The sequence below is a fragment of the Myotis brandtii genome, unplaced genomic scaffold (assembly GCF_000412655.1).
Source record: "Myotis brandtii unplaced genomic scaffold, ASM41265v1 scaffold18, whole genome shotgun sequence".
Lineage (NCBI taxonomy): Eukaryota > Metazoa > Chordata > Mammalia > Chiroptera > Vespertilionidae > Myotis > Myotis brandtii.
The window spans coordinates 10,583,805-10,608,947 of NW_005356674.1; the positions used below are offsets into that span (position 1 = coordinate 10,583,805).

Here is a 25,143-nt window from a genome sequence, read left to right on the forward strand (position 1 = left end):
TAACTCATTTGTTTCTTTATAGGTTTCTTTGCCTCCAGAAAGAAAAAATTGACACCTTGCATCCTGGAAGTTCATTTAAGAGACTGAAATTAGGGACTTCTTTCGAATTTGGACATGGCTAATCGAGGAGCAACAAGACCCAACGGGCCAAATACTGGAAATAAAATATGCCAGTTCAAACTAGTACTTCTGGGCGAGTCTGCTGTTGGCAAATCAAGCCTAGTCCTTCGTTTTGTGAAAGGCCAATTTCATGAGTTTCAAGAGAGTACCATTGGGGGTAAGATGTTCTTTTTTCCCTTCATTTAATTGACTCACATTGGCAAAAATGATTTTGCAATTTCAGTTGTGTGATGATGAATTCCTAAATAGGTAACACAGTGAAGAAAAGAGCTGTTCAGTATACCTCAAGCTGTAAAATTTACCTTGATTCTTGTTAAGATAATAGTTTTTACATTTTTATTTTTCTGGTTATCCTTAAGATCATTGTATGGGAGCTAAAATACAGATGTAGACAAGAGTAGAATTAATGTCCCAAGTAACGAGATTTTATCTGGTATCTACTTCTTGATAATTATAAGCTTCTTCAAATTAATACAGATGTGTGCTGAATTATTGGCTTTAGAATGGTAAAAGAATCTTAAACTTCTAATTCTAAATATTTGTAAATTACACTAATTTGTAAAAATAAATTAAATTTTATTAAACTCGTTTAAGAATGCTCCTAGGATGATGGAAGAGAAAAAGTGAGTTATAATGGAGAGGGACATGAAGAGGGGGAAGAAGTAGAAAAAGCACTGCATGCAGTGGTTTTGGTAGGACCAAGATGAGAGGAAGGTAATATGTAGGACAAAAAGGAGACAACTAACCGTTCAGTTTTGTGGTTAGAAGAAAGAACATTAAATAATTTAATCAAAGAAATCATAACTATATAGCGGTGGTGCAGAACAGCCTTTTGGGGGAGGAGTCTTAACTTCATCTGTCAAAGGAAGCTTTGGATTAGATAATGTCAGAGGAACCACAAAAGCTTTAAGATTCACAATATTTTGCAAGGAGTATGCAATTAAACAATACTATATTTTTTCAGATATATATGAATTTATTCTAACCTTATACATTTAAAAAGCCAAAGTTTTGAAATATGTAAGGCATATACCCACTGTCATGTAGCAGCTTCTTAGATTCCATCTTTCAAGAAGCATAATTTTATGCTGTGCATTTAGTGTATATTCTCGAGTAAGTACACTTGAGAATTTTATTCATAGTCTCAGACCCTTCCAGTAAGATAAATTCCAGAACTCTACCACCTCCTGGATTTTCCCTGTATACAGAAATACACTAGATAGGTAGTATTCCCACTTTAATAGACTCAGCAGTATATTTGTCAACCTCTTACATTTGTATAATCATATAGTGTTATGTTATTTTAGTGTTTTGTGTTTTTGTAATGGATGAGCATCAGAAATGTAGTCCAGCCCTGGCTAGTGTGGCTCATTTGGTTGGGCGTCATCCTGTGCACCGAAAAGGTTGCCAGTTCAATTCCCAGTCAGGGCACATGCCTGGATCCCCAGTGGGGGACATGCAGGAGGCAGCTGACCTGTGGTACTCATTCACATCGATGTTTCTCTCTCTCACCTTCTCCCTTACTCACTCTCTAAAAACACCAATAAAAACCTCTTAAAAAAAAGAAAAAGTAGTCCATATCATGGAGCTTTTACTTTGAATCACAAAAATGCTGGTATTTTTAGAATATTTAATGAGCAATATACTGTGCATTCTTTGTTAATACAGTTAAATGGCTGACATAGTAGGAATAGTTTAAAGACTTGTAGGTCATGTCCACCTACCTTAAACTGGTGCAGAAAGTTAGTTATTGTAACTGGTTTCTTAGCAAGTGATTGTCAGTGGCAGCATTTCCCAAAGTGCACATGTATTCTAGGAGAAATACTTGGGCCCAATAGGTTTGGGACTTATTATATGCTAGCCCCCCCATCCCTTTCACAGTACATATTATTAAAATAATCAAAACACTGAAATACTGTAGTACAGAATTTAATTCCTAGGAAAGTTTGCTGGAGCCTGAGAAGTCTGCGAGTAGACATTTTGTTTTTGTCTTGGATACTCTGATCATCATCAAAATGTACTTTTTCTTTTCTTTTCTTTTTTTTTTTTTTTTGGTGTCCTCTCTGAGGCTCGTATTTTTTCTTAATGACATCTCAAGTATGTTTTTTAAAAAAAAATAAACCCATATCAGGGCATCATAAATGTAGATGTTCTCTGATAATCCTCCTATATAATAAAGAGGTGATATGCAAATTAATCCTCATGCCCTCACAAGATGGCTGCCTAGGAGGTGGAGCTTTTGACACTGACTGGCATAGAAATCAGAACCAAATCTGGGTGAACTGCGAAGGCAGAACCTAAGGTGGGGGCTGAGGAGGGGTTTTAAGGGCAACAGCTGTTTGGTGTAAGGTGTAAGATAGCGGTTCAACTTTTTAATGACCGGTTTGGCAGTATAGTGCATATGGCAGGCTTTCGGTCCAGGTATAGGAATTATGTATTTTTGTCTGCAAAGAGCATCTCCTCCTGCTGAAAAAGGCTCCCCCCCCACACACACACACACCATTTGAGCAATCCTATCCTATATAATTTATACTAATAAAAGGGTAATATGCTAGTTAGACCGGGTCGACCGACCATCTTCCAGACATCCGACTTCCTTCCGGACAAAGCCATGGTGGTAGAGGCTGAGGCAGATGCAGTTAGGGGCGATCAGGCTGGCAGGGGAGGGCAGTTGAGGGGCGAGATCAGGCTGGCAGGGGAGGGCTATTGGGGGTGAGATGAGGCAGGCAGGCAGAGGCAGTTAGGGGCGATCACACACACACACACCATTTGAGCAATCCTATCCTATATAATTTATACTAATAAAAGGGTAATATGCTAGTTAGACCGGGTCGACCGACCATCTTCCAGACATCCGACTTCCTTCCGGACAAAGCCATGGTGGTAGAGGCTGAGGCAGATGCAGTTAGGGGCGATCAGGCTGGCAGGGGAGGGCAGTTGAGGGGCGAGATCAGGCTGGCAGGGGAGGGCTATTGGGGGTGAGATGAGGCAGGCAGGCAGAGGCAGTTAGGGGCGATCAGGCAGGCAGGCAGGTGAGTGGTTAGGAGCCAGCGTTCCCAGATTGTGAGAGGGATGTCCAACTGCTGGTTTTGGCCCCAATTGGAGAGGGTGCAGGCTGGGCTGAGGGAACCCCCCCCTCAGACCCCCCCCCCCCCACCTCTGCACGAATTTCGTGCACCGGGCCACTAGTTATATATATATAATTTCCCTTTCTAGTTAATACCAATTATATTGCATACATTTTGTTAATGAATTTCCCAAAAGGTTTTATTTTTATTATTACTATTACTTCCTGCCTGTAAAGCTTTCTTAATATTTTCTGCTTATACAGGTCAAATAAGGCTTTTAAAACCAACTTCAGCCTGGCCAGTGTGTTTCAGTGGTAGAGCATTGACCTATGAACCAGGAGATCATGGTTCGCTTCTTGGTGAGGGCACATGCCCAGGTTGCGGGCTCAATCCCCAGTGTGGGGAGTGCAGGGGACAGCTGATCACTGATTCTCTATCATAATTGATGTCTCCCCCTCCCCCTCTCCCTTTCCTCTCTGAAATCAATAAAGAATTTTTTTTTTAAAGAAAGTGGTAGACTTTGTATCCACCTGGTTTGATTTTAAATTCTAGCTCTAGTATATACCAGTGATCTTAGGCAAGTCTTACCCAACTTTATTTTTCCCTCTATGAAATGGAAATAGTAGTACTTAACTTGAAAGATCTTTTTGCAAGGATTAAACAAAAGTATATATATATATATTTGTTGGCACAATGCCTAAGTTCAGAAAATGCTTATTAAATGTTAGCCGTTACCACTACCATCACATAACTTTATTTTTTTTCATCACATATATTTTTGCTGTCCTTTTTTTTTTTTAAATCCTCACAGGAGGATATGCCCATTGATTTTAGAGAAAGGAAGTGGGGGCAGGGGGCGGGGAGAGAAACATTGATATAAGACAGAAAATCAATTGGCTGCCTTCTGTATGTGCCCCGACCAGGGATCTAACCCACAACCTAGGTATGTGCCCTGACCGGAAATCGAACCTGCAGCCTTTCGGTATGTGGGACTACACTCCAGCCAACTGAGCCCCACCAGCCAGGCCTTTGCTGAGGCATTTTCATCACTAATGATATTTCATTATATTGTCATGACATGCCATTATTTTGGAATTGTGACTCTTCTACTTGGTGCATAGCATTCAGTTTAGCATTTGACAGTGTTCAAGAATTTTATGCTCAGATTAGCATAATGTAAAGCTTCTCATTAAAAATTACAGGAACAAATAAGGTTTAAAAAACTATAAGCAATTATATCCTAAAGTTGAGTTTTTCTAATAGTGATGTTTTTGCAGTTTCATTCAAGTATATAACATGAGTATTTACAACTAAGTATGGTAAAATCTTAATAATTTTCTCCCCCTTAATTAGTTTTCACAAAAGTGGTTAGTCATGTATATTACTTTAAATGTATGCCACCCACATCAACTAAGTTATTTGTGGAAGTTTTCTCAGAGGGAGAAATTACACATTTAAATGGAATACTACATGTATGCAGATATTAAAGTTGCTTCCTAAACTGAGAAATAAAAGCCAGCTAGAAAATTTAAATCTGAAAAGCTCATGTTTTTCCTGAAGTAGTAGACTTTCTACTACTGCCATTCTGAAAGACTTGTTTGTATAATTGTAATCTGGGCATTTATTTACTTGCCTTTATCTTTTTGCATCTGCACATTACTTTAGATTAAAAGCACTTTTGAGAAAGGACATAAGACCTAGAGACAGACTACCAGTATATGGTTTTTGGTTGGTGAGAAAAATGGTTTTGAAATACTCATTGTTCTTTCTGATACAGCAAGAGTTAGAATTTGTGTAAATTAACCATTTGGCTTTCAGTGAAAGAATATTATCTTTATGCATAATACTAGAGGCCCAGTGCATGGGTTGGGTCCGGCCAGCCCGCCCCATGGGGGCCAATAGGGGGCGGGGCCAGTATATGGTTTTTGGTTGGTGAGAAAAATGGTTTTGAAATACTCATTGTTCTTTCTGATACAGCAAGAGTTAGAATTTGTGTAAATTAACCATTTGGCTTTCAGTGAAAGAATATTATCTTTATGCATAATACTAGAGGCCCAGTGCATGGGTTGGGTCCGGCCAGCCCGCCCCATGGGGGCCAATAGGGGGCGGGGCTCCTCTGCAGTGCATGCCATAGCAATCAGTCCTGGTCACTTGGCTTTTATATATATAGTTTATTTCCTTTTAGAAAGTACATATTCAGTATTTTAGGTAGATTTTATTAATCAAGAAAGTTGTAAAGATTTATACCCATTCAATCTAAAGTTATCTTTTAATAATCTTAACATCAATTATTTTCCAGTATTCCAGACTAAAATGTTATTGTATGTGGCTACTTAAGCATTGCTATGAATTAGGAGACACATTGTCTTATATTTTTTGTTTGCTCTTTTAGGATACAGTAAGCTTGGTTCTTAATCCTGGCACCCTTTTATAAACACTTATATAAGCCCTGCGTACAGATTTTTAAACTGAGCAGATTGAGCTAAATAAATATTCTTCTAGAGCCAACTTGTAAAGTGTGTACTCTCGTCCATATCTATATCTATAATAATAAAAGCATAATATGCTAATTAGACCAAACAGCCAAACAACCTTCTGGACGACCTTCCGGATGAAGAGGGGGCTACAAGGGCCGAGGCAAGCCACCACAACTGTGAGGGCCGAGCCCCTTGCACAAATTTCGTGCATCAGGCCTCTAGTTATACAAAAACTTTCTTTTAAAGTGTGTACTCTCCGACACATTCAACAATACAATCAATACAAGTTAACCTTTTTTCCCTCTTAAAATTTATTTCACATATTGGGATCATAAACAGTTTTTACTGTATCTCACTTAATTCATTGATGCCCTCTGGTGGTGCTGAAGTGTTTAAAGCTGTTTAGTAAAATGATTTTGCCAATTCTACCTATAATGAACTACCTCCATTTTTATGTTGTTCAATGAACTCTTTTGATTCACTAATTTGCTGTTTTTATTCTCCTATGTACTGGGGATTGAGTGGGCTTAGTAGGTGGTTTTCTGATCTCTCATGGATTGCAGTCAGTCTGGGGCTAAAATCATGTCAACATATCTGGCAGCTAATGCTGGCAGTTTGTTGGGACCTCACCTGGAGCTGACAGCCAAAATACTTACAAGTGGTCTCACCCACCTGGCTTGGGTTTCCTCACAGTATGATGGCTGGGTTCAAGAATGAGTGTCCCAAAAGTACCAGGTGGAAGCTGGATAACCTTTTATGGCCTAGCCCCAAAAGTCACATAAATAGTATCAGGCATGTTCTAGTCACTAGCTTAAACAGATTCAAGAGAGGAATTTTCAGTGTTGTGTTATGAGAATAGTGTACTGTGGGAAATCTTATTGCAACCATGTTGGAAAATATAGTCTGCCAAGTTTCTCTCCATGTCATTTTATGAAAAGCATCCTCATTTTTCTTGGCTGTAACAGTATGCAATTGCATGGATATACTTAATCAGTTCTCTAGTTTTGGATTTGCACATTGTTTTGTATTTTTGGCTCTAAACAGTGCTGCAGTGAATAACTTAATTCATAGTCATTTCTCACATATTTCAAATATCTGTAGTATAAACTTCTAGAAGTTGATTACTCTGTCAAAGGTTATATACATTTGTAATTCTGATAAAATTTTCCAAACTGCCGTCCCCATCAGCAATGCATAGGATGCCTATAACCCTATTTTATTAACTCAAAGTATCATCATACTTGTCAGTCTTTTCTATTCTTATATGCATTGATCTCTGCACTTTTTATGTATAAATTTTCCATATTATGAGTGAGGTCAAGTAAACTTTCATATTTTTATAACCTATTGTATTTCCTTTCTCTCTGAACTATTTATGACTTTATGATATTTTATATAGATTCACATAATAGTAATACTATAGTATTCTATTTCATCTGTTAATGGTAATTATTTTTCAATAACTCTGGATTGTAGTCATATTTATTTTTAAAACTTACACTCTACCTTATTTTTTAACCATACCCTTATTGTTGGGCAGTTAATGTTTATATTTTTGTTTGCTCTTTTAGGTAATCATGTAATAGTGGATATATTCATGGAATTTTTCCCCCTCTGGACTTATTTCTGTAAGATCTATTTCTAGATGTGGTTACTGAACCAGAAATAATTTTATTTAAATATTGTGGGATCAAAAGGATTTCAGTCTTTTCATCTCTTTTTTCTCCTGTAGAGGTACTCTTACTTTTGGGGGGCATTGCTTGGCATAGATAATTTTGTTCTGGGACTACAGTTTCCTGTAACTGTTATTACTCTAGGGTTAGAGTCTTCCCCTGTCTCTTCTCCCTTCTTTAATTTGCTCCTTTTCATTCTTGGGTTGTAAAATTTTCAGATCCATATTAGAATTTTTAAGCTCACTTCGTGGATGGGTTTATTGCTAAACATTAGAGTCATTTTCAAGGCCAGTAATGTTTTAAAGGTCTGGGAGATGCCCTTGAAGTCTGGGAAGTATTAAGTGCTAGGTTCTTGAGTCAGAAAGAAAAAGGGTATCACCAAAGAGAAGGGGGAAAGAAGCTTCCTTTGCAAAATAGCGTGGGCACTATCCTTGCACATTATTTTTGGTTTTCTATAGTTTGAAAATGATAGGCTTAAGTGTAGATATTTCAGCATTTATCTTCCTTGCCGTTCTCTGAGTTTCCTGGATCTATAATTTTTCCTTGGATATTCTGTTCTGCGGTTTTTTGTTGTAGTTGTTGTTTTCTGACTTTGCGCTCTTTATATTTTCAGTTTTAGAGGTTTCAATTAATATGTCCTCAAGGCCTTATTTCAAAATGGGTCCTTTTCCCTCACCCTGCCAAGAGTACAAGAGGATTTTTCTCTGATATTTACTGTGAGAACCTGGTCAAGTTCCTGTAGGTAAAATTCAAAAATGTGTGGTGGTCCCTACTAAAACTGGGTTTCCCTGGAGTTTTTAACTCAGACTTGTTTGCACCTTACCTCCAGCAATTTGTCAATTACAGTTCATGTTTTCCTACCTGAGCACTGGTTTCCTTAGGTTTTTGCTCTGAGGTGTGATTTTCTATATTTGCCTATCTCTCCGGTTTCGAGGGTAGCAGATTGTTTGTGACCTCACTTGTCTTACAGATCTAAGAAGAGTTGTTGATTGTCAGTTTGTTCTGCTTCTTTTCAGGGTGAAGTGGTGACTTCTAAGGTCCTTACACCTGGAACTAGAAACCAGAGTCATGTTTTCCTTGCATATTATAGAAATTTAATAATATTCAAGCTACTTAATAAAGTATTTGTTGTCTGTAGATAAAATGTCTTTCATAGACATAATCGTTAAAGCTAACCTAATTCTATTAACTTTTTCTGTCTTCATATTTGGGAGGAGCTGATACTAGTTAATAACTTGTAAATAACCTCTCCCCTTTCTCACATGTTTTTACCTTTTCTCTTTGTAAAGTGTACCTTCATTCTGCTTCCCTGTTCTGTATTTGTTACATCCTTGTTATATAAATCCAATCTGGTGAGTAAAGACTTAGGGATTGTGCCTTTGGTGAAGTAAAGAGGCCTTTAGTCCTCTTAGCCTTGAAGGTTCAAATACTGGTATTATCAGCTCATTCTAGGGTGATAAGGCTTGGGGCACTAACTTAATACTAACCAAACGCAAACTCCTAAGACTGATTTTGTTTTCCAGTTGATGTTAAGAGTATATTTATTAAAACTATGTCCTGGTAAGTGAATTCCCTTAGGAGAGTTGGGTGTCCTTTTAGAATAACTGTCAAGCTGCGATAGTAATCAATCAATATCTCTATCTCTATCTCTCTCTTTCTCTCTCTCTCTCTCTCTCTCTCTGGTTTCTCAGTTTTGTTGGGAGTGTCGTCCAGTACACCAGAAGGTTGTGGGTTCCATTTCTGGTCAGGCCACATACCTACATTGTGGGTTGGATCCCTGGTCGGGTGCATATGGTAGGCAACCCAATTTTTCTCTCAAATCTGATGTTTCTGTCTCTTTCTCTCTCCCACTGCCTCCCTCCATCCCTAGCGTCCTCTCTCTCTAAAATCAAAGTCAATAAAATTAATCCTTGGGTGAGGATTTTATTTATTTATGTATGAATGTATGTATGTATGTATGTATTTATTTGTGTGTGTGTGTGCGCGCGCACGCAAATTGGTGTAATTTTTTAAATATTTTTAATCTTTATTGTTGGAAGTATTACATATGTCCCCCCTTTTTTCCCATCAACCCCCTCTAGCCTACCCCCACCCCAGACCCTTACCACCCCACTGTCTGGGTCCATGGGTTATGCATATATCCACACTCTGTTCCATGCTTCCATGTCTCTGGATCTGAGGATTTTTTTTTTTTTTTTAAGCACATGAATTAGTTTTAACAGTGTTGGAAAAATGATTCTTAATCTTCACCTGGTTTTGCTTGACTTCATGCAGACTCTCTCCTATGTATCATTAATAGTTCCTAACATTGCAGTTCATTTGGCAACAATTACCTTTAGATGTTGCTGAATGATGGATAATATGAAATTTACATTTTAAACAATTTTTAAGTTTACAGTTCTGTGATATTACGTACATTCACGTTGCGCAACCATCACTACTGTCCATCTTCAGAACATTTTCATCTTCCCCAGCTAAAACTGTACCCAAAGAATAACTCCTCATTTTTTCCCTATCCCTTCTCGTGGCAAATACCATACTATTTTGTCCATGAATTTAGCTCTAGGGATCTGATGTGAGAGAAATTATACAGTGTTTGTCCAGTATACTGTATAATTTCTCTCACATCAGATTCCTAGAGCTACATTTTTAATAGGCTGGCCTATTTCACTTAGCATGTCATCAGAGTTCATCCATATTGTAACATGTCAGAATTTCCTACCTCTGTAAGGCAGCATAATATATTATTGTATGTATATACCATATTTGGCTTACCTATTCATCCTTTGTCAGACTGTTGTGTTTCTTCTACCTTTGGCTATTATGAATGATGCTGCTATGAACATTAATGTACAAATATCTGTTCAAGTTCCTGTTTTCACATCTTTTTGGTATATACCCAGCAGTGGAATTGCTGGGTCTTATGCTTAATATTTTTTTAAGAATCTATACCACTTTTCACAGCAGTTGCACCATTTAACATTCCCATCATCAATGCACTAGGGTTTAATTTCTTCATATCCTTGCCAATTCTTGTTTTCTGTTTTGATAATAATTGTCCTGATGGGTGTGAAGTGGCATTGATTTTCATTTTTCTAGTGATTAGTGTTGTTGGGCATCTTTCCATATGCTTCTTTGCCATTTGTGTTTCTTCTTTAGAGAAATTCTACTAAAGTGCTTTGGCCATTTTTTAATTGGGTGGTTTGGGTTTTTTGGGTTGCTGAGTTGGAGGAGTTCTTTTTATATTATATCAATCCCTTATGAGATGATCATTGATTTTTTAAATTATTTTTTTGATTGTTGATTTTTTAAAATACATTTTTTTATTGATTTTAGAGAACGGAGAAGAAGAGAGATCAAGACATCAATGATGAGAGAGAATCATTGATCAGCTGCCTCCTGCACCCCTCACACTGGGGATCGAACCGTGACCTGCTGTTTCATAGGTCGATGCTTAACCTCTGAGCCACGCCTGCTGGGCAAGAGGATCATTGATTTTTAAGAATGAATCCTATATTATAAATGTTTATAGATCATCTCATAAAATGGGTTTACTTTTGGGGATATTGCCATCATTTTATATATTAATAGTAACTTTCTTTATCTTGTTGCCAGGCTTTTGCAATATTTTCTATTTTGGTTTAGTCACATGTGTATGCTTTCTGTCCTAATCTATTTGTATCCCCTTCTCTTCCTCATATTAATTCAGTGTAACTCTTCCCTGAAAATGTGGCTGGTCTTTGCTACCATAATCTACTGGGTACTTCCCCCATATACACATACAATTTTAATGTGCAATAAAAGTGGCCTTAGTTTTTATTTTGCCTGTTGTCAGCTCTAGACCATTTATCTATTTTCTATGTACAGTTTTTTAAAATATTTTTATTGATTTCAAAAAGGAAGGGAGAGGGAGAGATAGAAACATTAATGATGAAAGAGAATTACTGATCCGCTGCCTCCTGCACTGTCCTCATGGGACTGAGCCCGCAACCCAAACATGTGCCCTGACTGAGAATCAAATCATGACCTCCTGGTTCATAGGTCCATGCTCAACCACTGAGCCACACCAGCCAGAGCCTCCGCGTTTTATCATCTGAAGTCAGTGCTCATCTGCATTAGAAAATTCATTACATTACATTGTTACTGTTGATACTTATTTTCCCAGAAAACCAACTTCTAACTTTACTGATAACTTTAATACCTGATTTTTTTTATTATTTTACTAGAGGCCCGGTGCACAAAAATTTGTGCACTGGGGGGGGGGGGTCCCCTCAGCCTGGCCTATGCCCTCTTGCAGTCTGGGACCCCTCAGAGGATGTCCCCCTGCTGGCTTAGGCCCGCTCCCGGGGGGATCGGGCCCTAAGCTGGCAGTCAGACATCTCTCTGGCAGCCCTCTGGGGATGTCCACTTACCAGCGGGGAGCAGACCTAAGCTGCAGTTGGACATCCTTAACATGCTGAGGAGGCAGGAAAGGCTCCCACCACCACCGCTGTACTGGCAGCCGTCAGCCTGGCTTGTGGCTGAGCAGAGCTACCCCTGTGGGAGTGCACTGACCACCAGAGGCAGCTCCTGCATTGAGCGTCTGCCCCCTGGCGGTCAGTGTGTGTCATAGTGACCAGTCATTCCCAGTTGTTCTGCTATTAAGGTCAATTTGCATATTACCCTTTTATTATATAGGATAGAGGCCTGGTGCATGGGTGGGGGCCGGGTGGTTTGCCCTGAAGGGTGTCCTGGATCAGGGTGGGGGTCCTGCTGGGGTGCCTGGCCAGTCTGGGTGAGGGGCTGATGGCTGTTTGCAGGCTGGTCACACCCATTTCAGAGTGAGGGTCCCCACTGGGGTGCCTGGCCAGCCTGGGTGAAGGGCTGATGGCTGTTTTCAGGATAGCCACACCCCTTTAGAGTGGGGGGGGTCCCCACTGGGATGCCTGGCCATTCTGGGTGAGGGGCTGAGGGCCGTTTTCACGCTGGCCAAGCTCCCGGGCGACGGAAGCTCCCAGCCTCTCCTTTTTTTCTTTTTTCTTTTTTTATTTATTCTGGCATTTATCTACTTTCTATAATTGAAACTTTGTAGCCTTGAGAGGAGCTCAGAGCCGCCCATGGCGGGTGGGAGGGAAGCCTCCTGCTCGCTCCAGCTCCCTGGCCACAGGCAACTAAAAGCAGGTATCTGGGGTTTATTTACTTTCTATAATTGAAACTTTGTTGCTTTGAGTGGAGCTCAGAGCCGCCTTGGCAACCGGCAAGCTTGGCTTCCTCCATCACTGGAGCAAGCAAGCCTCCTGCTTGCTCCAGCTTCGTGGCTGCTGGCTGCCATCTTGGTTGGGTTAATTTGCATATAGTCACTCTGATTGGCTGGTGGGCGTGACTTAAAGCATAGTGAAGGTATGGTCAATTTGCATGTTTGTCTTTTATTAGTGTAGATTTTTAATTTTTATTGTGTGTCTTTTTGTTATTGTTTGTTTTTAGATGGGGGGGGAGAAGAAACATCGATTGGCTGCCTCCTGCATGCCCCCCAGGCATGTGCCCTGACCAGAAATCAAACCAGCAACTTTTATTGCACAGGACAAACATCCCACCAACCTGAGCCACTCCGGCCAGGGTGGTACCTGGTTCTTGATACTGCTCAGTCAATTCCTGCTATTTTTCTTGATTGGATATTCATCATGAAATTTGATCCAGATCCATTGAACTCTTATTGAATTATTTGGGTCTCAAAACCTTTGCTTTCTCTACACATCACTTCCAATGTCTGACTTGGATTTGATGATCACAAGTTCCTGATCTTCTGAGATCCTTTCCCCCTGTAAAACAAGGTCCTTCCCCTCATTATAGCAATTTATATTTTTAATTTTTAGCTTTATAGGTTCTCAAATCCACCACTTCTGATAGTTTTATATAGGGGGAACATTCAGTCATGATTCCACTGTGGGGACACTATTATTAGTTTAGTTTTTTCTGTTTGCTTTTCTATTAGTGTTTTTATATAGATATACCTTATCCTTACAAGGAACTTATATATTTTACTTTATGGCAATTAAATTGGTCACTTTATAACCATATTTTTATGTAATTGCTACTTAACACTTGCCAAGCCACCGGTGTCTTTTCACTTACACATTTAGATAGTTTACAACTTTTTTAACAAAGGTTTGTTCTACCTACTCTCCTGCCCCTGCCCACCATACCATATTTTGGAAATTCCATGATATAGTAGGTTAACAAAGTACCAGCATTTCATGGCTTTACCTGATTAAAAAAAAAAATTATTTCCAAAACATTTGTACAGCATCACTAGCAGTGGGTGTTTTTGCCATCCCCCTCTCCCCCCCCCCTTTTTTTTACACATTTATCCTTGATGCTTTTGTAATTTTTTGTAAGATTTATATGAGATTCCCACATATTAAAAATTAATCTGTTAACATTGTAGAAAATTTCTTAAAGATATTCTATGATACATAACTTTGCAAACCTAGTCTCAAATTTTTATTTGAGACTGATAGGCATAGTTTTGTTTTTGTCAATTCGAATAAAGTAATTCTATCAAATTTGATAAATAAATAATTTGTTAAGGGTTGGGGTGGTATTGGTTCCTCAGTCTGTTCTGTTTAATTCATGTAGAATCATTTTAGTTGTTAGTTTATACTTTATTTTTGAGTTGTTGGCCTTTGGATATGCTATTGATTTGGATAGTCTTTCCCCTGCCCACTGTTTTGCAGTGTCTACTCCTTGATTACTATTTATTAAGGTCTTAGATTATAGGCCTTTGGTATTAGCAGATTTAACATTTACAGTTTTAGATATTCTCAGCTGATTAGGTCTATGATGCAGTAATTTGTAGTTTTCCTGAGACTGAATTGTTGCTTGCTGCCAGGCTTGCAAATAGGAACTGATCATGTAGCTCAAAAAGGGAGCCTATTAGACAGGCCAGCACCCACATCTCAACGCAGCTTTGTTTTTCTCTACTTGTCGTCGCGTACACAGTAACTCTCGAAGTGATAAAAGCTGTTTCTTTGTGAAATGTGGGCCCGAAAAGAAAACCAACTGCTAGTGCTGGTGATGGAAGTGAAGAGAAAATGAAGAGGTCTAAGAAAGTGATGGTTCTTAGCCAGAAAGTAGACGTTTTGGATATATTAAAGTGGTTTTGCAGATTCAGGTAAGTTTGTGGTTAGTTAATGTTGCTAACAGTATTGATGTAGTTATATTTTGAGTGCCAGAATTTATTTTTATAACTTTGTAATCGACAAGTAATGTATTTTTACAAGCACTAAGGTTTGAAGACGTCAGCTATACTTAACTGAATTTTATGGGAAGTTAAATGCTGTAGTTAGTAGTATTTGAAAACTTGAGAAATTTAGGGAATCATGATGGTCTTGCAATATGTAATGTTTATAATACTGAGTTATCCTATTCCCATAATATTTGTTCTTGTGGCACTACAACACTTTTATTATTTTAATGTGTTTTAGATGTATCCTAAAACTCATTCCCTTGGCCTGTAATAATTGGTCTTTTTCTCCTCTCCCAAAATTATGCTTTCATCATACCATGAGCAACAATATGGTATTATCAAGTTAAAAAGATTTTGATGATATTATGCTTGAGATTGTTAGTTATATAGTAACATGAATAGATGCTTTTTGAAATGCCTGTTTTTTCTCATTTGGGAACTGTCTATTCAGATGTTATCTAAAGTAGACCAAAAATAATTCCACATAACTTATATGAACATCTTTTAGCAAACATTTTGAATATTTATATGAACTGGGATTTATATTAGATGTTGTATGTGGAGAAGAATAACTAAGAGTAATTTCTCAAGGAACTTCCAGTCTAGGAAAAGAAAAAGATAATATCTTTTTTAACAGATTATAAAAAACTATGAAGTACGTTATTGCACAGTGAAGTCTGGGAGCACAGAAGTAGGAGCTACTTGATGGTGTGGGATGAAGAGTGGTTTCTAAGAGGAATCTAGGGAATTGCTTGTTCTTGTTCTGTGTTAATATGATTGGGATCCATCAGCATAATACTAAAAACCTGGTTATTGGCAGTGCATGGTAAGGTCTGTTCTAGTCAATTTAAAGAACTCGTTATCCATTTTACATTAGCTGATGCCTTTGGATTTTCATGGCAGTCCTGTCTTCCAAATAATTGTCTCTTTCCAATAATTTACTACTTTTATATGGATATCCCAGATGATAAATAATTGTGATGGTGGACTTCCTTGTTTGGTTTCTAGATTTAGAGAGACTGCCTAAGAGCTTTGCTGATTTCAGACTTAAGGATGGAGTGGACACTTGATAAATTTTAAGGGGAAAATCCTGTATGTATATTAGGAATGCATGTTGCCTCTAATTCTTAAATAAAACACAGTTTTTCTTTTGTAGCCTGGTGTAATAGCTTTGTGTTTCTGAAAGAGCTCTATTTGGTCATGGTGTGTGTGTGTGTGTGTGTTTTAATGTATTTTTTTTTTTAATTAAATCTTTATTGTTCAGGTTACATTTGTTTTTCTTTTTGTACATGCATTAATAAAAAATATCAGTAGCCTTTTGCGATATATGTAAACGGTTTGAGAATCAGATTATATATGCTTTAAGGCAACTTTAACTAATACTTATTTCCCTGAGTCTAGAGTTGACTTACAAAAGTGTAAGTGAATGTTTTTACTGCCAGTGTACTTTGTGGTCATAAAAAAGAGAAAACAAAGTCTGAATTGCAAATTATAACTAAATTTTTCTTAGTTTCATCAAACTTTACTTGAGAAAAGGCTTATATTTTGTGATCCATTCCTTTGTTTTTCCCTTTTATTGAAAAAGGGATACTGTTAGAGGCTAAATTTTAAGTGCTTAAAAATATTTATTGATTCTATGGAAGAGCCATTCATGAAAGTTTAAAAAGTGCTTTCTCGGTATCCTTTACAATAAATACAGGATTATAGAAAATGGGTGTTACTGCTAGTGTTGTAAAAGAGGCTTGATTAATAAGTATATTTTAAATATGGCTACATTTGTGAGAATTCACAGAAATATTCATTAGAATGTAGCTCAAAATACATTTCCAATTGTAATGTCTGCAAAATTAATATTATAGGTGCTGATACTGAAGCCAGGAACCAATTGACCTAATAAAAATAGCAAGGCCCTAACCAGTTTGGCTCAGTGGATAGAGCGTCGGCCTTCGGACTGAAAGGTCCTAGGTTTGATTCTGGTCAAGGGCATGTACCTTGGTTGCGGGCACATCCCCAGTTGGAGGTGTGCAGGAGGCAGCTGATCGATGTTTCTCTCTCATCGATGTTTCTAACTCTTTATCCCTCTCCCTTCCTCTCTGTAAAAAATCAATAAAATATATTTTTAAAAATAGCAAGAAAAATAAATGTTATATCGAATATGATATATAATATCTAATTATAATTGGCTCAGTCAGCATATTCATATTAACTAGTGAATCTCTTACAAAGGATTGACACCATCAGATAAATTGGTACAGTTTACAAAAATTGATTATAATTTTCTTGCAAGATAGACCAGTTTTAGGAAATTTTAATAACTTTCTTCCATGCTCTTTGGGGAGGAGTTGAAGATCACACCTTGAGCTGAAAGTAAAAGTGAGGAGCAGCCAAGGCTGGAGAGGCTCAGTGGTTAACCATCAACCTGTATACCAGGAGGTCACGGTTTGATTCCCACTCAGGGCACATGCTTGGGTTGTGGGCTCAGTCCCAGTTAGGACCATGCAGGAGGCAGTGGATCAGTAATTCTCTCTCATCATTGATGTTTTGATCTCTCCCATCCTTTCTGAAATCAATAAAAATACATATTTTTTAAAAAGTGAGGAACATAATAAGATGAATGCTAGAACTGCAGGAATTTAACTACCAAAGTTAATGAACAAAAGGAACTATAGGTATGGTTATTGGCCAGTATGCTGCTAAAAATGGGTGTGTGTAGATCTTGTTCATAAATATCTTTAGTGCAGTTAGCTGTGGTTAGACGTTTACTCTCACATTATTTTAAAGTTAATCCACTTGATTATAACCTACCTTTTATAAATCATACTTTTTTTCGTAAGTATCCATTGTGGTGCCTTTACTGATGGCTATTCATAGAGCCAAGAGAAGTATACTTGTAATAGATATTTTACTTTATACTGTTCTCATGAAGCAATTCAGAAAACAAGTGGTACTTTGTAGATTTGACAGCAATCTCAATTTCAAAAACAAAAATACCATTATAAAATGATACTTTATTGTTAAAATTAAAATCTGAGGGAAAAGATGAAAAGGTACAAATCCCAAAAAAATGTTCATGGCAAGTAATGAAAGAGCTAAGAATTAATATTGAAACTATGTTTAGCAAATTAAGTGTAGCTTGAGCTAATGATTATAAAAATCAAGGTGTCAATGTTTTAAAGGAATAATATAACAAAAATATGAATTTAGTGGTAATGAACTGGGTAAATCCCTAGAGCAGGGGTCGGCAAACCGCAGCTCAAGAGCCACACGCGGCTCTTTGGCCCCTTGAGTGTGGCTCTTCCACAAAATACCACGTGCGGGCACGCACGTACAGTGCGATTGAAACTTTGTGGCCCATGTGCAGAAGTCGGTTTTCGGCCTGGGCGAGTCTATTTTGAAGAAGTGGCGTTAGAAGAAGTGGGGGGTGTCGGTCTGTCGGGAGACGGGAGACGGGAGACGAGGCGCAGGCAGGCCGTGGGATACTCAGCGCAGGGGAGGTACATTGTTCTGAGGTATGTTCGCTGAGGTCCACCCCTTCCAACTCTCCCATCCAACTCTGAAACAAGTATACAAGACGAGTGTGGATGGGAGAGTTGGAGGGGGTCGACCTCAGCGAACGTACCTCAGATTGAGGACGTTTTTAGCAAAGGCCAGCTTAGGAGTACCCTAATTAAGTTAATAACAATGTACCTACCTATATAGTTTAAGTTTAAAAAATTTGGCTCTCAAAAAAAATTTCAATCGTTGTACTGTTGATATTTGGCTCTGTTGACTAATGAGTTTGCCGACCACTGCCCTAGAGTATACCATTAATAACCAGGAGAATGGAGCCAGGGGGCTATAGTTTGGCAATATATATGATAGTTACAGGTATGCTGATTTCCCCCCTCCCATTTTCAAGAATATTAATAAATGTATTTCTTGAATTGTTTTTTAGTTTGTTTTTATTAAATTTATTGGGGTGACAGTGGTCAACATGTTTTACAGTTTTAAAGTTACAGTTTGTAAGACACTTTAAGAAATGTATTAAGCTTATTTATTACAGTAAACTTAATGTAGAAGAGACTTTCAAGCTGATTTTATAAAGTTCTTATATGTAAGCACATATATTCAGCTATGAAGCACAGATCTTACAAGTATTTAAAGCCACTGTTAACTGGGTACGCAATAATATATCAGGTTTTCAGGTGTTTTCTGTATTACGAAAATTTTAGGGGGGAAAATGATAAACTTACTGCAAACATTTTCTTCTTTCAGCTGCTTTTCTAACGCAAACTGTGTGTCTTGATGACACAACAGTAAAGTTTGAAATATGGGATACAGCTGGTCAAGAGCGATACCATAGCCTAGCACCGATGTACTACAGAGGAGCACAAGCAGCCATAGTTGTGTATGACATCACAAATGAGGTAAGTAGAAATGCATAATATCATGGAACTAGTTTGAATGTCCGTTTCTGATATTTAGAATTTTGATTAGAGATAAGATCTTTTTAAATCCTTTTTTTATAGCCAAGCATGACATTTCTCCATAAAGCTTTTGAATTAGAAAAGTTGATTTAAAAAAAAAAAAGATGAAAGTATCTTAAATAATTCAAAGGGCCTAAGAATTTCTTTCCCAGCGTCACTTTGAACAGTTTAAAGCCTTGTCTCACAAAGACTCTCCCTGGCCATTTTTTGATCCTGTGCCTGAAAGTAGCTGGGGTTTTTTTGTTTGTTTCCCAGGAGTCCTTTGCCAGAGCCAAAAATTGGGTTAAAGAACTTCAGAGGCAAGCCAGTCCTAACATTGTAATAGCTTTATCAGGAAACAAGGCTGACCTTGCAAATAAAAGAGCTGTTGATTTCCAGGTATGTTGAATTTAACTTATATTTGAAGACACATATTTATTGTAAATTCTTCTGTATCCATACTTGAATTATAGTTATAATTTTAAAACCATGTAAATAAAATGTATTGAACACATGTGATACACTGTATGTAATAAAATGCTCCTCATGATAAACCTGAATCTTTTAATGTCTTTACATAATTGTAATATATATAGATAGATTCAAATTTTGTTGACCTAAACAATTACAAAGTAATTTTTTGCAAATAGTGCAGAAATAAGTAAAAGCCGATTGCATCCTACCCTTCCTAACCTTTTCCTGTTTATTTAATAATATATATATCAACACACATGTGCATACCCAGATATACCCACACACTTGCGGTACACATAACCTACACTCATGTGGTTGTTCTTAAAGGGGCCTTAAAAAAAAGGCTCAAAAAATCCAGTTTGTATGTTATCAAATAGAGCTATTTAGGAATGGTCCCTGCTGTAAAATAGAGAAAGTACAATCTTTTAAAATAAAGCAAATGTCTTTAAGTAGATATTTTAAAACTTCTGCTCTCTTGTTTGTCAGCTTCTCTACTAGAGAAGTTTGGTTGTGGCCATTATATGTACAACATCAGTAAAGGGAATTTTTCTTTTTCGGTGATGGCTAGATATGGAGAAAGGGAAGTAATGGTTCTTACATCATTAGGTGTGAAGCTGAGCATACAGAGTTCATTTGGTTCTGGTGACAACCATGTCAGTTATGGTATCATATATTACTCCCCAGCATAAAGTGGTAGATATAGCATGTAAATTATAGTCAAAAGTGGTTCTATCACATTACAGTTCAAAGGAACCTTATTACCTCATTTTTTTTCTTGGTCAAATGGGAAAGATAATTGGTTGCTCTTTACAACAGCTGTGAGGATCAAAGGCAATAATACATGTAAACTGTAAAGCATGACAAAAATGTAGATTAGTAACAATTTTCAAAGGAATGGTTCATAATATATTCAAATTTAAAATGTTGCTTACAAAACTCATTTAGAATTAAATATCAGAGTGCCTTTTAGTGGTTGAAGGCAGTATTATATATTTGGTTTCCCTTTGACTTTATTGCAAATGATGAGCATAAGTAAAATTTGCCATTGAGGGTACTCTTTCCCCCTCCCCACATGAGAGTGTGTACTTGTTCTTCAATAAATTTCCACCTTTGCTGTTAAAAAAAAAAAATTGCCATTGAGATCAAAGAAAATTTTATATTTAGAATAGGATAAAATTTTCCCACTCTAGAAAGCAGATTTAAAGGACTTTATTTTTATTTATTTACTTAATTGTCACCTGAGGACACACATTGATTTTAGAGAGGAGGGGGTGGGAGGAGAGAGAGAGAAACATCTATGTGAGAGAGAAACATCGATCAGTTGCCTTCCTGTAGGTGCACCAACAGGGATCAAACTTGAAGCCTATGTATGTTCCCTGACCAGAATCAAACCCAAAGCATTTTAGTGTTTCCAACTGAGCCACACTGGCCAGGGCTGGAAAGCAGATTTAATGTGAGACCAGATTAATCAGGCTGGGATAGTGCAAGTTAAGGCAAAAAGAAAATTACACAATGCCATTATCTTTGTTTTACTTTTACCTAGTAATTATTGGTTGTAGGTAATTAAGTTGGAGTAGTAATAAGGAAGCCTCTTATTTGTTCTATAAACAGGAAGCACAGTCCTATGCAGATGACAACAGTTTATTATTCATGGAGACATCAGCTAAAACATCAATGAATGTAAATGAAATATTCATGGCAATAGGTAAGATGAACTTTTTTCAAACTACAAATATAGGCAAAACAAATTATACTGGAACATTTTTCGTTTGACTCTATTTTAAAAATATTTTTATTTTTAAAATTTTCTATGTTTTTTTTTAATTGGTTTTTAGAGAGAGGGGGAGAGAAAAAAAAATCAAAACGTCAATGTGAGAGTATAACATCTGTCAGCTGCCTCCTGCATGCTCCCTGCCAGGGATCGAGACTGCAACCTGGGCATGTGCCCTGGCCAGGAATTAAACTGGCATTCTTTTTGGTACCTGAGATGACCAATGCCCAACCAAACTGAGCCAGGGCTAGTTTGACTCTTCTTTTTAAAAAATTCTTCAATTTTCCTTCTTTTCTTTTTTTTTAATTGATTCTACAACTATTTTAGATCCTTTTGACCAGACATTCATTACTTAGTAATATTGTCAAATTGGAGAGATTATTATCTATTAGGTTGTAATACTTTAAGCATAGTTTCTTCTGAAACTATGGAAGCCTGGACTTTGCGGTAATAGATTTTCTAAAGATTTCACTGAGGATAAAGTGTGTGTTTTTCTATTAGGTTATACTTTTTAAATAAAAGGTAATAAACTTAGAGCCGTATTTTTTAATGCAGATATTGTAATAAAGTTTCAAAGCATGAGACACAGAGAGAAAGAGGAAAAACAAAACACCATCTATGCTTTATGTGACCTCAATGCTCATTCGATCCTATGCAGCACTCTTACCTTTCCTTTAAGGTACTTTAAACTGATGATGATTGCTATTCTACCATTGTTGGAGTAATGAAGTTGGAATAGTAATAAGGAAGTTTCTGTCTATAACAAAAATAAAAGTATTTCTATTGACTTTAACCTACTTCCATTAGTTTTAAGGTGCAGATTCTATGGGAAGGGTCTACTTAGGTGGCTCTCACAATTTTCTGCCTCCACTCTATTCATGTGCCAGCACTCTTCTTGTCCCATAACATCTTTTATTAAATAGCAATGATCACTGAGTGTCCGCATTCCTATCCCCAAATAAGAAATACTCTTTTATATTGAAGTCATACCAATTAACCATTTAAGAGCTTAAAAAAAAAACTCAGTAAAAGTTGCAAGTACTGTCATAATAACTGGAACTAAGGGAAAGAGTTTAATGGTGGCTCATTTAGAAAAAACTGTTTGCTGTGTAAAATATTTTCCTGAGAAACTCAGGCTCGTATTTATTAGGGAAATGCTAGCCAGCACAGTTGTGAAGGATTGTGGACAATACGCTCTTTTTATAAATGGGATGGGGGACACCCTGAACCACATCTGGAAAGTTAAAAGAAAACAAAATAATAAGTCCTTTAAATCAGGCTGAACTTTAAAGTTTTCTGATGGTATTAAGACTACCGGCGGGGGCGGGGGGGAGGACGGGACTACCAGAGGAGTCTTAATTTAATTTATTTAATTTTTATTTTTTATTTAGAAGTACTAGTAAGGTCATTTTTCCAGTCAGAAAGTAGCCTACATAGTAGAACTTTTGATTACTGTTCTGAAATTAGAATGTTTCTTTCCTTGAAAGAAATGGAAAGGCCATTTCTTTTACCAGATTATAGCTTAAATCACACAGTACACTCATATTTTTACTTTGGTGACTTCCCAAAGGGAGTACACTTATCTCGTGGAAGAGTTTAAAATAAATTTATCATCTGCTTTTAATTTTATAAGGTCTTGAGTGGCTTCTTTTCTTGTTCATTTTCATTAACTTGATCTAGAATTTTTCTTTTCTCACAATCCTAATCAATTTAGGGACAGATTGGTAAGCTGGTTATCTATGTACAAAACAGATAGTACCAGTTTCACTTTGGTGACATTCAGTAAGATATAAGATAGGAGACAGCTTCTTTTGAAATATATATTTTATTGATTTTTTTTTTTACAGAGAGGAAGGGAGAGGGATAGAGAGTTAGAAACATCGATGAGAGAGAAACATCGTTCAGCTGCCTCCTGCACACTCCCTACTGGGGATGTGCCCACAGCCAAGGTACATGCCCTTGACCAGAATCGAACCTGGGACCCCTGAGTCCGCAGGCCGACGCTCTATCCACTGAGCCAAACCGGTTAGGGCAGGAGACAGCTTCTTTTGAAATCCCCAAAATGTGTTTTGGTTTATCATCACAGTAAAAATTAACCATTCTGGTTTATTTCCTTCAGCCTCCTGATTTCACTCATATCTAATTACAGGAAGCCCTGCTAAAGTGAAAATGGTCACTCAGTCAGAAACCTAACTTGACATAATTATAATAAAGTTTATAATGGTAGCCTACTCTTTGTCCTATGAAGCTTTGTGAATACAGCTGACTGGAAATGTATTGTTTTATTATCATTTACCCTACCATCTATACAGCAGTTCCTAGAGAAGTACCCTAAGGTGATGATGGCTTTTCTTCCCAAACCTTGATGTTCCTGGTTTCCCGATCCATTGCCCAGCCCAGCATATAGAATTCTAGAGATTATTAATGCTGATGTGGAATATTACAACAAATAAAGGATAGAAGATCCAAGACACAATTAGGCGTTCAGATTTTGAAGTAGAGCATGTTTAACTTTTGTGTAAGCTTAGCCAAAGCTAAGATTAAGTTAGAGTCTTACCATAGTAGTCCATCCCCAAGGTTGATAGAGACCAGTGTGTCTAGCTACCCTTACAATCTGTACTCTTAGAGACGTTTTATTATTTCATGAACCCAGCATATAAGGATCTTCAGATTCCAAGCAGCTGACATCTAATCAGCAGGTGCAGTGCTACAGAGAACAGCATTGTACCAAGTATAGCAGAGCTAAAGCCATAACTGCTGGTTCAGGGGCTTTGTTCAAATGAGGCAAGCCATGCTCATATGTCTCAAAATTGGGAAATGGTTTTTGAGAGAGCCCCACTTGCATTAAGTAGAATTACTTGTGAACCACATTAGTATTCTTACTCAGTTACAAGAAAGGAAAACGGTAGATATTTGAAGGGTAAAATCTCTGCAAGGTAGGAAGAAAATAGGAGGTGTGATCTGTTATAATTTGGTAATAATTAGATTGCACAGCAGAGGACAAGTTCTGGGGTGATGGTAATGCTATTTGTTTATATCCTAACTTATTCCAAAATGTGCTTGTAGCAGTCCAGAGAACATTGATAGAAGCTGAACTTTACAAACCTTACTAGAGGCCCAGTACACAGATTTGTGCACTGGTGGGGTCCCTCAGTGGGGCCTGCAGGGATAGGCCGAAATCGGAAGTCTAACATCCCCTGAGGGATGTAGTAGTGTGCAAAGCAGCAGGTGGCTGGGGAGGGGCCAGTGCCGCACGGCTCCCACTCATCCCGGCCCCGCTGCACCTACTGTCACTGCAGCTCGCCCATCATGATCCTGAGCCCAGCGTTTGGCACCTGTCCTGTCGGTCAGCTGAGCAGTGCTCCCACTGTGGGAGCACACTGACCACCAGGGGGCAGCTCCTGTGTTGTGTGTCTGCCCCCTGGTGGTCAGTGTGTGTCATACCAACTGGCCGCTTAGGTTTAGGCCCGGTGCACAACAATCTGTGCACTGGCTGGGGGAGGGGGGTGTCCCTCAGCCCGACCTGTGCCCTCTCACAGTCTGGGACCCCTCAGGCGAAAACCACCTCCTGGCTTAGGCCCGCTCCCGGGTGGCAGATGGCAGGCCCGATCCCGCGGTGCCTGCCCCACCTCCCCGGGTCGCACACAGCAGGCCCAATCCTGCGGTTGGGGCAGGCGGCGGATGGTGAGGCCCTGCCCCACTAGCCTGCAGTATGCAAATTTAGTGTTAAGTTTTTTTGTGTTTTTTTTTTATTTAGAGAATACTTTATTAGTTTCTGTAATCAAACCCATGTAAATTAAGACCTTACATATTTAATACAGTGTGTTACCCCTGTACAAATGGAAAAAAATTATGTTGAACGTTTCTAGACCAATATGGCTGTTAATTTC

The 25,143-nt window shown here is 37.9% G+C and overlaps 1 protein-coding gene across 2 annotated transcripts in view; it reads left to right on the forward strand.

Annotated features, from left to right (window-relative positions):
• RAB5A (RAB5A, member RAS oncogene family) overlaps window positions 1-25,143 on the forward strand; it is a 27,346-nt gene continuing 2,203 nt past the window's right edge. The window contains exons 1-5 of one of the 2 annotated variants that reach the window (XM_014537578.1): window positions 1-277; window positions 18,818-18,969; window positions 19,285-19,407; window positions 21,094-21,187; window positions 23,566-23,729. In XM_014537578.1, coding sequence (XP_014393064.1) covers window positions 115-277; window positions 18,818-18,969; window positions 19,285-19,407; window positions 21,094-21,187; window positions 23,566-23,588 — 555 coding nt within the window. In that variant the 5' untranslated portion in view covers window positions 1-114 and the 3' untranslated portion in view covers window positions 23,589-23,729. Of the gene's footprint in view, window positions 278-18,817; window positions 18,970-19,284; window positions 19,408-21,093; window positions 21,188-23,565; window positions 23,730-25,143 lie in introns of those variants that run through there. The other variant, XM_005863635.2, reaches the window with a different exon arrangement.